The sequence below is a fragment of the Centroberyx affinis genome, unplaced genomic scaffold (genome assembly GCF_046629955.1).
Source record: "Centroberyx affinis isolate AG114_WGS23_722 - 3 ecotype Tasmania unplaced genomic scaffold, CSIRO-AGI_Caff_v1 ptg005038l_1, whole genome shotgun sequence".
Lineage (NCBI taxonomy): Eukaryota > Metazoa > Chordata > Actinopteri > Beryciformes > Berycidae > Centroberyx > Centroberyx affinis.
In genome coordinates this window covers 157,019-173,541 of record NW_027282482.1, presented here as the reverse complement: position 1 = coordinate 173,541, position 16,523 = coordinate 157,019, and the positions used below count along the sequence as shown (strand labels likewise).

The following is a 16,523-nucleotide window of genomic DNA, read 5'->3' as shown; positions in this document are numbered from 1 at the left end:
CTTGCAATACCCCAGCCTAAGCGAAAAAAATAAATAAAAATAATAATAATAATAAAAAAATAAAAAAAATAAAAAAATAAAGCATCTGACAAAATTGGTGACCTACGTCTAGTAATAATTTATCATATTGACCAATTGGCTAATATCAGTCACTGCTCCACTTGTTGCCGGACATTTAATAGATTAATCGGGTTACAATTTTTTGGTGGCAAATCATATCGATTCATATCGATATGACAGACAGGGGCTTTGCCGTACCTGAGGGTTCACTGAAGTGACGCCCCTGTGCATTGGTTTGTTCACATTGTGAGATATGAGACTCACCAATGCACAGAGAAGCATAAGCAGTCTCACAACTCGTGCCAGAGACAGTTATTTCTGATTATATACTTAGAAAAATAAATACATCCATAAATATATGCAAACATACTGTATAGCAATGACAAATTTAATAACAACATACGGAAACACAAACTGAACAAAAAGCAACATCCATTATAGGATATGGACTTATTTTGTCACATACTTATGATACTAGAGTCTGTATGTGTGTTTCTGTAGGCAAGATGATGATGTTTGATGTTTGCAGGGGTTCGTGTGTGTGTGTATGTGTGTGTGTGTGTGTGTGTTTGCAACAGTCATTTGGAATCAACACGTCATATACAAAGTTATAGAAATAATTAATGGAATATTTAATTTGAAAGGCAATTGTTACAAAAAATTGCCAGCTGCAAAGCAAACTAGCTGAAGTGGTGAAATGATCTAACCAGAATGAATGTTTGTGACGACTTAGAATTAATATAATTAATCAATAGATATGCTAGACTACTAATGGCACCCCTGTGCACCACACACTGCATGGGCATATTGGCCTGTGAGCATATCTTGGCAGTGGAAACACACTTACCTGCTACCTAGAAGTTGTAGTAAAAACCACCTTCCTTTCTCCACTCAGTAGCAGCTTTCACAGGTTGCTGAAGGCCAAATTGACTCAGTGTGTTTGAAATGAGTTTCAGTCACCACTACTTGAAACCTCAAGGGTATTATCACAAAGTCTCACACAGAGGTAAAATAAAATCATTTTTTGTTGAGGCATTGGAAAAATATCTGCTTGTATGTAGTATCCTAATGTATTTTATGTTGCTTTCTTTGTGGCTGGCGGACAGAGGAGTCTTGATGAATTATTTGCATCAAAGTTTATTTATACAAGTGAGTGGAGAAAGATATACATCAAAACAAAAAAATAAACCAATATCAAATGCAGACAGGAAGGATATGACAATCTAAAAAAATGGATTGGAACATTTTGAAATAAAGGTGTCATTTTGCAATATACATGATGCAGTATATACATTATGTTTAAAATTCATAAAACAAAATTACCGTACATTAATGTTACACTATCAAACAGCTCATATAGGCCTATTTTAATCATTTTATTGTTAAGAACATTTTGTTACAGTATCATTTCAAGCCATGTATTGTATGCCCCCCCCACCCCCCCCACCCCAGTACAGTATCTTTAAAGATCCCATTAAATTGAAATCAGAGGTTAGTTCATGACATGTGATTCTGATAAAAAAGTAAATAGTAAATATAGATAAATCACACAGATTATTATTAGATTATTATTATTATCACAAACAATTGAACAATAGAATGCATGTCAATTGTTCACATCAGCATCTGATCACACAGTATTTGAGCAGATTGCAATAAAGACCAAAGAGAAAAGAAGTTGAAGAAGAAATATTATTGTAATCAAACGTTTGTTGACTTTTTTGGAATTGGTGGCATGCTAATCTGTGGTACAACAAAAAGGTTGCACTTTATTTGGATAGTCCAATGCTGATACTGAATTTACTATCAAGTGACTATAATGTGTCGCTAAAAATCTACTGAGTTTGAAGTCATACTTACAATAGTGTGGAAAGTAGTCAATACTGTAGATATTAAAGTCTGGGTTAGGGTTAATCTTTGGGCTGGAGGTAGGGTTAGAATTAGGGTCAAGTTAGGGTTAGGGTTAGGGTTAGGCTATGGTAAAGTTTTGGGTTGCATAGTCTGTAGAGATGCAACAAATAGGCAAATAAACATCTACTTTTTTCACCTGATAGTTAGTCGAGTATCAACATTGGATCCAAATAAAGGGTTACCCAAAAAACATATATACATGTCAACCTGGAAATGAACACCAAGCTCAGCACTTCAGCACAGTAAGCCATTATGTCAAGCCATAATGCTACACCCCTGAGTGCATGTTGAGAACATTTACAGGAAAAATATATGTATATATGTATATATGACAAAAATATATTTTGTTGGGTATTTTAGGTTCAAATTTAGTTTATAATACACATAAGCATATTTTTGGTGAATCATGATTAACTGCATAGCTTTGCAATTCCAAAAAAGTTTATGGGTTCTTTAACAAATTTCAAGTCCACTCCATGAAATATTATTAGACTGCTGGAAACTGAAATTTGGTGGCAGGTGCCGTCTCCATGCTGGAGTGACTGCGGTCAGGGGAAGTGGGAGAGAAAGCTGACAGCGTGGTGGCAGCCGGGGAGGAGAGCGACATGGAGACGCAGCTCTCAGACTTGAACCCACGCATGCAGCCTGCATCATGGAAGAGCCTCAACACATCGTTCCGGAAGCGCACACCAACTAGGGCGTAGAGGATGGGGTTGAGGCAACAGCGGGTGTACGCCAAGGTGCAGGTGATGTACTCTAACAGGAGGGCGCAGAACTGCCCCGCCAGTTTGCGTGACAGCACCACGGTGTAAGGCAGCTGGAAGACCACAAACACCAACACCAGCACCACCATCAACTTCAAGGTACGCTGCCGATACCACCCCTTGCCTCGCCCCTGTCCCTGCCCCTCCCACAGCACCTGAGCAATCAAAGAGTAGCATATCACCATGACAAAGAAGGACAGGCAGAAGACAGCGATGATGGCTCCGTTGGTGACCATTTTGACTTTTCCACTCCTTTGCATCCCGCAGTATGCTTCTGGACCTGAACCTGACACCCCAGAGAACAGGATCTCAGGCACACTGAGGAGCAACGCGACCACCCACACACCTACAGCGGCTACCTTGCCTCCTGTTAGTATCTGGCTACGCAACCTGAGCACCTCTTGGGCCCGTGCCACCACCATGTAGCGGTCAACACTAATGCAAGCTAGCAGCAGCAGCCCGCTGTACGTGTTGATGGCGTAGCAGGCGCGCGTAGCCTTGCAGAGGGGACTGGAGAAGATCCACCCCAGGTAAGTGTCGACGGCCTGCAGCGGGAGCGTGAGGAGGAGCAGGAGGTCAGCCAGCGCCAGGTGGAAGAGGAAGACGTCGGTCATGGAACGAAGCTGGAGGCGTCGGTAGAGAGCGAAGGTGGCGATCACTAGGGAGTTTCCCAATATGCCCAGGGGGAAGATCAGGCAGAAGACACAGGTCTGGAACATTTGGATGGTCGGCTCCTGCTCATCAGGTTCACACATCTCAGGAAATGAGCCGTTACCATCGAGGATACCCATATTAAAAGTGGGGTTGTCAAAGTAGTCATCGTCTGTTGTCGCATAATAGTAGTCGTCATCCATAGCTGGAGGCAAATAAATAAAGACTAATCAGGTTTATTTGTACCATAGAGATAGATTTTGTTATAGGAAGCTGCAATTAATCCATAAAAAATAGCACTCTTGTCATATACAAGTCAGGTCAATGTTATTGTCACCACAAATTTGTTGATAATTCAAAGTTTCTAAGTAGTAAAGTAAAAAAAAAAAAAAACGAAAAAAAAAACTTGTTTGCTATGTTACAAATGTGTCTCATACATGCTGATTACTTACTGGAGAATCATTCAGTAGTGTTTTGCATTTAACTCCCTATCTTTTGTGTTTCAGAGCAGCAGCCCACATAAGGTGATGTTATCTGAAGGTACAGAGGAGCAGTAGGCCACTTCAAGCCAGGAGGGTTAGCTGTCCAATTAGCCTCTGATTGTTGGTTGGGAGAGGTTTCTGATCTGCTGAGCAGGTGGCTGTGTCAAGCCAGCAGTTTCAGCTGTGCCATTAGTCTATTAATGCTGAGACTGATGACAGCGATGATTGAAAACCTTCTATTATGTGCAGAGAGTAAGTCTGTTTGGTCTGTTGTGAAATGGTGTGACAGTTTGTCCAACTCCACATCCATAGTTTAGAGCAGATTACTGTAGAGTACATAACATGACATCATTATATGGGGAAATATTAATTCGTACACAATCGACTTACAATTTACAATTTACAATTTCCCATTTGGCAGACGCTTTTACCCAAATGGGCGTACACATGAGATTTTAATACAACACAAGCAAGGTTCTAGTCAGGAGAGATCAACGAGAGTAAGTGCCATAAAGCTAAGCTCTGGTCCAACAGGACATAGGTGCTATGAAGCAATGCATAGAGGCAATGCATAGAGTGCATAGAGTGTATAGATGCAGATAAAGAGTTTTTTTTTTTTTGGTTACACAGTCCATCAGGTGAGAAGGTATGCACTAAAGAGCTGGGTCTTTAGCCTTTTCTTAAAGATTGAGAGGGACTCTGCGGATTGAATGGAGTTTGGTTACTTGTTCCACCACCAAGGAACCACAGAAGACTAGTGCCTTGTTGTGGTGGCAGCACCAGGCGCCATTCCTTGGCAGAGCCTAGTGGGCTAGAGGGAGCGTAGACCTGAATGAGGGATACAGGTAGGTAGGAGCCATTTTGGTTGCTGCTTTGTAGACGAGCATCAAGGACTTGAAAGTGAGACACTTTGATCAACCCTCACAGCTATGTTGTACAGTTTGAGTAAGCAGCAGATATTTCAGTCATAACACACCAGGTTGCATGGCACATAACATTATTATATGAGGAATTCCTATACAATCGACTTGAAAGTGAGATGCTCTGATCCACCCTCCCAGCTATGTTGTACAGTTTGAGCAAGCAGCAGATATTTCAGTCATAACACACCAGGTTGCGTGACACTGGCATCAGGCCGTTGGCACAGGGGAAATCGTGGGTAGTCTGAAGGTCTACAGATCAGTCAGTGTCGCGTGCTAACAGCCTTTATAATAAGTTTCCACTGTCACCTTTTTTCATTTCATCTTTCACCCTGACACTGTAACTGCTGAGGTTATAGGCAATACTAAATTGTTTTGGTTTGATTTCTCTAATAACTTTATTCTAACTCAAAGCTATTTGCTAGTGGAGACTGGAGTTGTTTGGCTTCCTTGAAAGGTAAGGAGAGTTACTGTAAACAGGAAAACATTTTATACAGTCTAGTGAGCAGAGCATTGTTGTGTGTCTGAAAGCTTGAGTTTTCCCCCGGCGGGTATTTTCTTTTAACAAGGATTATTTCAAAGTTGAATTCTTTTGAACAAAAACATATGATTAAAATATTTTACTGATTCACAGTAGTGATAGCCTATACTTGAAATGTTGGAGGCTGCAATAGATGTCCACTGCAAATAATGACTCATGAGACAAAATTTGATTTAGTGTGAATGTGTATTTTTTACTGCATGCCTACAGTAATGGGGAAAGCATTAATATTTTGTGTGCTGTTAAATGTAGTCTTAGTCAAAGCTGAAGCAATGTGAATTTTAGGTACATCACTGAGGCAGCTGAAGGGATGTCTCCTCTCAACAAACATAAATATAAGTCATGGGTGGGTTATGATTTGTGATGAACCACAGCCACACTGCCAGACCGTTTTGATTCATGAACTGAGAACAGTCCTGTATTGACAAGCCGCTGTATTTGCGGGATGACAATAAGACAAGATTCTTACAATTTAGAGTATTAATACACCCTGCAATATAAAAGATTGAAAATTATGAAATTAATGATGACGATACATTCATCAATTTTAAAATGATAAATTAAGAAATACTTAATTTTGGAATTGCATATGCATTTGAAATGGTTCCATTTGTGTGTTGATTCTGAGTACAAAAGCTTTCATTTTGGCAAATAGTTAATTTTTTTTTACTTTTCATGTGCATAATGTTTTTTTAAGATATAGATATACAATAAATCTTCAATTCTGATTACGTAACATTATTATTCATAATAGTTATTTCTAAAAGGTCACTTTGAAAATGTATAGAATTAGAAAAAAAGACAATTAATGGCCATAGATAAACACGAGTTCAAATAAATTCTCTCAGTGCAGAACTCCATTGAAAATGCATATCTTAGCCGTGGAGTACTATAGGCTTTATATATGTGAAAACATTTTTTTTTTTTTTTTTTTTTTACATTTTGTGTCTTTAAACTGTTGTCTGGTCAAATAGCCAATTCTATAGCATTTACTCATACACCGCCCACAAGACCTGCTGTATTTCTTTTTACATTGTTAAGTATATTGTTTTCTGATACAATACCCTTTTTAACTGTTAAGGAATACATTTTAAGCAAAATGGGTCAGCTGTCCAATCAGCCTCTGATTGTTGGTCAGGTGAGGTTTCTGATCTGCTGAGCAGGTGGCTGCTTCAAGCCAGCAGGTTCAGCTGTGCCATTAGTTGATTAATGCTGGTTAAATTTTTCTATTATGTGCAAAGAGTAAGCCTGAGTGTAGGTGTAGTGCGATGTGATTGGAATGTGGCTAAAAACTAAAACTAAAATCCTCAGGAAATACTTAGCCTAGATTGCAGACCAAGGAATCGTCACATCAGATCCTTTGTATTGGTAAAAGTAGCTTTTCAATTACATTTTGTGGTGTTGATACAGTTGTCTGTTTGTGCAACAGCCAAGACTAGAGCACATTTGGGTTGATGATATTCAAGACCTTTCTGCAGCATGTGTTAGCTGTTTTGACAGACAGACTTATAATGCATATTATGCGAATACGTGGTTTAGATTCATTCGGTCTGTTTGGTCTGTTGTGAAATGGTGCGACAGTTTGTCCAACTTGTCTGGTGTGAGTATTAATTATTATCCATAAACTTGCAGCTTTCCCATAGACATGGCCTCAGTATTGATAACTCGACCAAATCCATAGTTTAGAGCAGACTGCAGTACATAACATAACGTCATTATATGGGGAAATAATAATTCCTACACAATTGACTTGAAAGTGAGACACTCTGATCAACCCACCCAGCTATGTTGTACAGTTTGAGTAAGCAGCAGATATTTCAGTCATAACACACCAGGTTGCGTGACACTGGCATCAGGCCGTTGGCACAGGGGAAATCGTGGGTCGTCTGAAGGTCTACAGATCAGTCAGTGTCGCGTGCTAACAGCCTTTATAATAAAGGCACAAACCTAAAAAAGGTTTGTGCCTTTTTTAGGGATAGGTTCCTTTGTAAGAAGTTATCATTTGGAGAATTCTCATCCTTTGAATATGTGTCGTTTAAAATGGAAATGAAATTCTCTCCATGTATTCTATATTTAGTTATATACAGGCCACCAAAATACTCCCCACATTTCCTTGATGATTTTACTGAGATGCTTTCAATTATCTGCACTGAATTTGACTGTGTAGTCATTACGGGTGATTTTAATGTACACATAGATAATGTCATTGACAAAAATGCCAAAGAACTTTCAGCCATACTTGACACGTTTGATCTGTCTCAACATGTGTCTCACATCGTCTTTTTTCATTTCATCTTTCACCCTGACTGTAACTGCTGAGGCTATAGGCAATATTGTTTTGGTTTGATTTCTCTAACAACTTCATCACAACATTTTATGCAGTCATTGTTGAGTGTCTCAAAGCTTGAGTTTTCCCCCGCTGTGCATTTTGTTAACAAGGATTATTTCAAACCTAATGCTTAATTCTTTTAGACAACAAAACTTTTTACTGATTCACAGTAATTTACTTGAAATTTTGGAGGCTGCAATAGATGTCCACTGCAAATAATGACTCATGAGACTAAATTTGATGAAGGGTGAATGTACATTTTTTTTTACTGCCTATACAGTAATGGGGAAAGCACTAATATTTTGTGTGCAGTTAAATGTACACTTAGTCAAAGCTGAAGCAATGTGAAACCAATGAAATTGTATTATTGGCATGGGTGGGTTATGATTTGTGATGAACCACAGCCACACTGCCAGACAGTTTTGATTCATGAAATGATAGCAAAAAGTCCTGTATTGACAAGCCGCTGCATTTGTAAAGGGATGACAAGATTCTTAATATAATAAAACCTGCAATAAATAAAGACTGAAAATCATAAAATTAGTGATGATACATTCATAAATGTTATGATACATTTTTTAACTTTTCATATGCATGTTTTTTTAAGATAGAAATATACAAAAAGTCTTCAATTCCAATTGCTTAACGTTCTTGTACTTTATAGACATTTCTAAAAGGCCATATTTAAAATTTATAGAGTTAGAAAAAACACAGTACTGTAGGCTGTGTGTAAACAGTATTTGACGCATCAGAAACTTTCAATCATATCAGACTTCATCTGTACACTAATTCATAACCACACAAATTTTCTTAAGTGTCTTTACCTGTGCTGTTTGGAGTGACAAGCATTTCCCAAGGTCTTTGTCTGTGTCTCTGGTAGATTTGAGAAGCTGCCACTCTTAAAATGTGGGCAAAACCTTAACCACCTCCAGCCTATGACACCAGTGCTGTGTTTTGTTGACCTTGCCATACCCTTTTATCAGTTGTTTGTCTCATCAGGAGTCATTTGAACACGTCAGCATGAAATTGTCTCGTTGTTTTTGCAGTACCGTCATATTTAATCTGATCATGTGGGCTACAGATTTTTGGTAAAGAAGACATGCAAAATGTTAAGTCATCTGTCTGAAACCATACAGTATACTGCCAGGTCAGGAGCCTAACATCGAATTGCACACGAGGTCTCCTAATTAAAAATAACTACACTCTCTCCTAAAAAATAACTAAAAAGAATAGAGTAACTTAATTATTGTGATTACCTTGAGAGACCTTTTAAAGTCGTATCTGTGAAATCCGAAATGTGATTTGAATATTTATGACTACTAATGCTGTGAATGGGGAACTACCTCAAAGCAATGTACCAGCAAAGATTATTCCAGTTTTATTCAATTTCTCACATTTTTTTGTAAGTTAGATTTGTTTTACAAAGCCAGTGTTTCAACGTTGTTTTAAATGCAACTAACCCAAACTTGATTGCCGTAATATAATTTTGGCATTATTTAAATTCACATTGATTTTTCTTGAGGAGTAGAGCCTAAATTCAGTGAAATGCACACAGTACATGCCCACTGCATCAAGTTGTGGGTTCAAAGGGCAGACAAAGGTTAAATCAAAATAATTTCAGATGTATTCACCTGGGTGTGACTGGTGGCTGGAATCATGACCAGTTCACAACCTCTGTCTGACTTCTTTTGAGGTTATATGGCTGTTTGTGATGGGTTACACCCATCAGTCAAATCCCATAGCATATGATGCTTACAGCTATACATGGACTGTGTATGTGTGTGTGTGTGTGTGTGTGGATAGATGGGAGGGTGGGTTTGAATATACTCAAATGGCTAAATAACCCTGTCATACTGCAGCCATGCCCTCTGATCACTGCAGCAACCACAAGAGGCTTTAGATTTTGGCACCAGACCATGAGACAAATGTATGATGGGCTCAATTGTTTTTGCTGATGGGAAAACTTTCGTGCTGACAGTTGAACTGAGGTGTTGACAGGTCTCGATCTACAATGTGGTTTTCTCATTTAAGCCTATGATTTCTACCCTCCTTGTTGTTTGTATCTGTGGTTATTGCAAGTTCATGTGAAACAGGTGACCTATATTTCAACCTGGCAAAGCAATAATCAGGTTTAATCACTGACATGATTGCTCTTTATTTCTCTTGTTTTACTAAAACTAGGGCAGTGCCTGTTCAAAATAGGCATAGGCTATCAGCCGCTTGCTTTGAGCCCCGCTGCTGCACAGAGCGCTGTTCGCTTGGTTATTCAAAGTTTATTAATATTGAACGTGTCACGTGTCCAAATTGCACCAAATCTGACACTACACGTCCTTGGGTCCCCAGCAATACACCCGCCAAGTGCGAAGTAGATCGGACGAACGGTTCTCGAGATATGCGAAGGACAGACAGAGATTCTTTGCTTTATAGTGTGATTGTTTGCCCCCTCCCCCCCACTAATGAGAAGCTGCCACACAATAAATTCGAGAAATTACATAATACTTTGGAAAGAAGTGCATTTTGTTCAGCTCAGAGCGGTTCATCTGCCTCGCTGTGGGTTCACATGAGTACTGGTTTATGTTTCATAGATAACTTTGGCAGAAGGATGCATACGGGATGGCATGCATCGTAAACGCAAAGGAAATCAAACATCGGGCGAGAAACTTTAATGAAGCTTGGTGTTTAACCACTGCATACTAATAGCCTTATCTCTGTTTTCTCCCCACATAATGCGTCTGCTGTGCAACTAAACCACTCATTTCCTTTTGTAGAATTGAAAGAACTAGCTCATCGCCCAGATCAGTCACTGCTTGTCTAACAATCTAATCAATATTCAGTGTTTTCCTGTAACTCTTCCTGTTGCCTCTAACACATCTATTAAGGTTGGTCTGTTGAATGTGAGATCCCTGTCCAATACATGTTTTATTTGCTAAGTTTTAACTATGGCTAGCATAGAATTTTCTGAATATGGAATTATCCATAAAAGCAATTACAAATGCTTTCTTACTTCATTTGCCAATTCCTCCAGACTGAGGAGCTGTTAAACAACTTTAACAATAACTGCCTTGCCATTCTTGACTCTGCTGCTCCTTTTAAAACTACATGAAGACCAAATCTAAAGCCCAGCTGTGGCTAAATGAACATATTCTTTCCACTTGTAGAGAATGCAGAAAGGCAGAACATAAATGGAGAGTTTACAAAGTTCAAATTCATTTAGACATTTTAAAGAAACTATTGAATATATTGACTATGGAATCTATTATTATCAACTATCAACCTATTTCCAAATTACCCTTTTTATCTTTAAGGTTTTAGAAATGGAGGTGGCCCCACAGCTGATATCTTTTATGCACAATAAAAACATATGTGAGAAATGTCAGTCAGGTTTTAGAGCTCTCCACAGCACAGAAACAGCCCTAATCAATGTTTCTGATAACCTCCTGTATTTTAATTCTTTTAGATCTTAGCAAAGCTTTTGACACTGTTGACCATGGTATTCTACTTGAACACCTCGGAAACTGGGTTGGTATCACTGATGATGCTCTTAAACAGTTCCAATCTTACTTGGCTAGTAGGACTTTCTTGGTTGTCATAGGGCATACCTCATCATTCCCAGCTCATGTTTTGTGTGGTGTCCCCCAGGGGTCAAATATTGGCACCTTCCTGTTCTCGCTTTATATGCTTCCCCCCATAACATTGCTTTCCATTGCTATGGAGATGACACCCAAATCTATGTTTTGATCAAACCTAGTGACTCCAGCAGCGGCTTGCCTCACTTATATCAAGTGCTGGATGTCCCAGAACTTCCTCCAGTTAACTGAAAACAAACCTGAGATCGTACTATTTGGTCCACCTAGTTTCCATCAAGTTGCTACAGGGTTATCTTCTGTTGATCTGCTAGATTCTGACCTCTGTTTCAAAGTTAAGAGGGTGGTTCAGTCTTGTTTCCTCCAATTGAAAATATTTCCATAATTAGATATTTTTTTATCTTTGCTGACCTTGAGGTTATCCATGCCTTCATCGCTTCTGGTCTACATTACTGCAACTCTCACTTTCAACTCTCTCTCAGAATTCTCCCTACTGGTTGGCAATTTGTTTTAGAATTGATAAATTGCTAAAGACAAAAGGTGACCAGGTTATTGCAGTCAGTTTTATCTTTTAAATCTCTTCATAAAAAACATTTCTATGAACAGGCCTTTTCATAATTACAAATTTTATAATTGCCTCCTTGATTTTATTGTTTTATCTTGTATTCTGTTTTATGTTCTAGCACCTATGTTTTGTATTTTTCCTATTTCATTTTCTTGTTTGAATATTTATTTACCTTGATTTTATTTATTCAATTGTACTTTGCTCTTTACGATTTTCTGCCTTTTCTTGCATTTCATAAAATGTTTTGAAAAGTGATAAAAAATTGTTATTATTATTATTATTATTATTATTATTATTATTTAATTAATGTTAAACTGCATGTGAAAAAATAAAAAAGGTAAAAACTTAAGTAAAAGAGAGAACTCCATACATACAAAATGCGTAGGATACAATTGTAAATATGGGGAAATGTAATATTTCTTTATTGATCGATTTGTTATTGTTAAAATTGCTAAAGCCATCTATATATAGCCTTTTAATTAAATGGTAATTTAATTAATTTTAACCAGTTAGAACTACTGTTATAGATAAAGTATGGCATATTTATTTATAGCACATTTTTCATACAAGTGAATGCAATTCAAATTGCTTTGTAGTATGCATTATTGTAGTATTGCAGTGTAGTAGATCAGATTGGTCTTTGACCTTTATAGTGTGCAAATTCTTTTTGATCTTCCATGCTTTGAGTTTTTGAATTGACGCACCTGGGACATTCTTTGTTTGTTTGGACTTGACTAAAAGAGCGCAGACATTCTCACGTACCAGTGTAGTAGATAAGACAGGAAATGGATAGGTCACAGCAATAGAGACCAATGTACAGAACAGTTAGAGGTAAAACAAAAGAATAAAATAAGACACAATATAAAATAATACAAATAATAAAAAACAAGCTGAGCTAAAACATTACAAACATTGCACACCTAGTTAAAAGCCAGAGCAAAAGGGTAGGTTTTGCAGGGTATTACGATTGAAGCAATATACTGTACTGCAGATTTATTTAATTTTCAAATGACTAAAAACGAAGCTTAAAAATCAAATAACTTTTGCTAAATATAAAATAAACTCTTGCTTTCCCAAACAGTGCAAAACCAATAACAGTATGTAGATTGTGGGACAAGAGATCCAGCAGATTCTAGGTCTACCGATGAGAAATTACAGTGAGTACTCAGTACCCTGAGTATACGTATGGTAAGACCATTAGGTACACCATTGGGTTTTATAAAGTTAGACTCTTAATTAAGGTGACTAATTAAGGTGATAACAAGGACGCTGTCGGGCTGACAGCAAGGGTATACCCCCTAAATTCCCCAATCCTCGAAGGCCCCATTAAGTCAAATGTAATAAAAATCCATTCAATAATCACACCATAAGACTCCAGGGTTAATCTTCCCAATTATAATGGTTGTATGTCCCAGCTATTTTTATTTTGCCAAATAATATAATTTTCCTTCTGGGCTAATCTTCATAATATGAAACCTTTCATGCTGTAACTATTTTTAGATCACAAATTAATAATGTTAACCAGTTAATTATATTATTATTATTTTATATTATTATTATTCCTAAACACGCCATAATTAATTAATATAATCCTCTAGGGATTGTCTCCCCAATAATTAAAAAAGTATTTTTTTAACACTCAATAACAAATTTAACTATTTTATTAATAATAATCACAGAAAGTGCAAACTTCATACAAATCTCTATAATTGCCTGAACAATTCTCTTGACAAATTGCAATACAATATAATGCACCATTGGTGAGATATGGGTCCAAATAGCATGGACATGAATTTAATCAGTTAATTAATAATAGTTATAATAATCATAAACACATCAAAATATATAGAGTTCTTTCTCTGGGGGTCATCAATGTCCATACCAAATTTGAAAAGATTCTTATAAAAACTGTTCAAGTTAACGCGTTCACATGAAGGATCTGCGGCGGATGCGGTGGCGGATGTGGCGGCGGTTGGGGTGAATCCATAATATCCCTGAAAGTTATTTTGGGGATATAATAATAACTGCTGCCTCTGTCTTCGGGTGGCTGTTTTCTGTTCTTCGGACTCTCTGTTCATCGGGAGTCCTCCGTCTGCGGCGGTGACGTCTTTGCTGGCCTTGGGCGTTCTGGCTGTCAGGCTTTCGGGATTCTCGGCTGGGGTTTCGCCGCACGCTTCCTGTGGTGCTTGCCATGGGTGCGATTGACTTATGGGCATTTCTCGCGGGCCTTGCGTTCGGGCTGTTTCCCGCAGGACTCGATGGGGTTTGGATCGGGCGGTTTCGCTGGTCGGTCTGTTGGAGGTGGGGCTCGTCTCTCTTGACTCTGCGGTTGGTTGTTGTTTTGGGGGATGGGGGCTGTTTCCATGCGTGGGTTTGCCGGGAGGCTGGGAATTTCATGCTGGGGTGTGCGCCTTTGTGTGGCGGTCTTCGGTTTCTTGGCGGTGTCGTGCTTGGGGTGGCTTTCATCTCTCAGGGTGGTGATCGGCTGGCGGGTTTGTGGAGACGGGTACTGTCTCTGGTTGGTTGGCCGGTGCGGTCGCCCGGTCTGGGTCCTGTCGGGCTTTTGTGGGGGCGGCTTGATCGTGTGGTCCGTGGGGGATGCCCTGTGGGCCGTTTGCGCCGGTGGTGGGTCCTGCGGGGGGCCTGGCAGCTGGAGTGCCTGGGGTCTTCGGGGCTGTCGCTGCTGTGCATGGGGGGTTCTTTGATGGGCGGGGGGTTTGGGGAGTGGAGCAGTCGTTCGGTGTCTCAGCTGTATTTCTGATCGGTTTGGTGCTGCCCTGGTGGATTGGGGTATCGGTCTCTTTCGGGGGCATGGAGGGTTCTTGGTGGCTCCGGACTCTTGAACGGTAGTGTAGCCTACTTGTACCTGTATGTCCATTTTATTGCTTTCTTGTGTTTTGGCACAGACTTTTATTTAAAGTTCCATCTGTTTTTAATTGTATCTCTGTTTGTTTGTTTGTTTATTTTTAGTTGCACCTGTTTATCTCTTGTATTACCTTTTATTCCTATTTTTTATAAGTTCTTTTCAGCACACACTTTTATGTAAAGTTCGATCTGTTTTTAATTGTATCTCTGTTTGTTTGTGTGTTTTTAGTTGTACCTGTTTACCTCATATATTACCTTTTATGCCTATTTTCTTTTATTGCTGCTTTTGGATTTTATTGTATGTAAAGCACTTTGTAAACATTGTTTTTAGAAAAGTGCTATACAAATAAAGTTATTATCATTATTATTATTATTATTATTATTATTATTATCATTATTATTATTATTATTATTATTATTATTATTATTATTATATAACTGTTGATATTTGTAGGGGAGCTATGATGCACTATAGTGAACCCCAGTCAGTTTCAAATGCCTAAACAGGAGCAGCTGACAGTGGCCCTGGTTTGGAATCTGTTTGTGAATTCCCTTTGTAAATGTTTATGAAAATGTTTGTACTCTTGAAAGTCTGAAACACTGGTTGGTTATTTGTTGTTTCTTGTGTTTAGTGTTGTTTTAAGATAAGGAACTGCTAACACTGTGTGGACCTAAATATATGTGATAAATATATCTTTAATAGGCCAGCGGTTATGTGCAATTTCTGTCTACTGTCATGCTTTGTATTTCAATACAATTATTATTCATTTTTATTGCAGTTTCAAGTGCTGATTAGTATCTACTACAGCTTAATAGTTAGAGCTGCAATTTTAATATTTGCCATCTAACACTGGTCCCTCTACTCTCTGTAGGGTCTTTGTGGTAGCCAGTGGGCACACTGGGGGAGGTTTCTTCCTTGGTGTAGCATATATATCCTTTTGCAGTGGAGTGGTTTGTAGTGTGCTGCCTCATTCTGTCTGTCATCTATCCTTCAGTTTTAATTAGTAAATAAAACTGCTTGTAACAGCACTTAAACTGCAAACCTGGCTGCTGGCTTCATTTAAAAGTGAATGTACCTGTTATGAATGGTATTGAGTAAGGGTGGTGCTATACTGTAGAAATTTCTCCAATTTTGGTTTGGTGGCTCCATGGGTGGTGAAACAGGGAATGCAAGCTGGAAGCCAGCAGGATAATAACTCAGTCATCCTTAAGTGAAATGTAGAGGTCGCGATAGGTATTTCAGATGATTTTCTCCTTGATTCCTTGACTTTGCTATTTTTCTGTGGTGCAGCCTATATTTTCACTGATGGGTCCCATTTTCTGCAAAAGAAAAATCACAGAATCGCAGAAAACCGGGGGGTAAGATAACATGTTATGCTACATATAAAACACGCTGATAAAGTACTGAAGATGCATTATAGAGCATAATTTTGTAGCAGCAATAAAGCCTATTAATTGAAGCTTTCTGACAAAGAACCATATAAATCTGTGTTGAACTTTTTAAACAGCTCCAGTGCTGCAAACCATCTTGAAATACACAATATTTACAGTCTTCACAAGTGAACAAAAAATTCCAATTACAATCTTTTGATAATGGGATGTCAAGATATCACTCATGTAAAAACGGAAAACAGAATTATATGTCTCTTTGACAGATTCAGTTAGTGACTAACCAACTGAGTAAGACAGTAGGTTACTGGAAGAGCTATTTGTTACCCTAGCATTTTGGTAGTTTCTTAAAAAATCCACCAGCTCAACACTTTAACCACCAAACAACACAACAATCTCCAACAATCTACCTCCATCATACAAAAACACCTATCAGCCGAGGAAGCAGACGGCATTGTGCTA

The 16,523-nt window shown here is 38.4% G+C and overlaps 1 protein-coding gene across 1 annotated transcript; it reads right to left on the bottom strand.

Annotated features, from left to right (window-relative positions):
* Positions 1 to 1,577: 1,577 nt before the first annotated feature.
* On the bottom strand, positions 1,578 to 8,522 carry ccr10 (chemokine (C-C motif) receptor 10). Its single transcript, XM_071545768.1, has 2 exons — positions 8,483 to 8,522; positions 1,578 to 3,591 (listed from the first exon to the last, which is right to left on the bottom strand). Exons 1-2 carry the CDS (start codon positions 8,505 to 8,507, stop codon positions 2,459 to 2,461), a joined length of 1,158 nt encoding a protein of 385 aa, XP_071401869.1. The 5' UTR covers positions 8,508 to 8,522; the 3' UTR covers positions 1,578 to 2,458.
* Positions 8,523 to 16,523: the final 8,001 nt, after the last annotated feature.

Excerpts from the sequence above, each read along its gene's own strand:
- ccr10 (XM_071545768.1), bottom strand. The coding sequence starts at position 8,507 with ATGCTTGTCACTCCAAACAGCACAG. Across the intron at positions 3,592-8,482 it reads TGTCACTCCAAACAGCACAG|CTATGGATGACGACTACTAT; the intron begins GTAAAGACACTT and ends ATTTGCCTCCAG.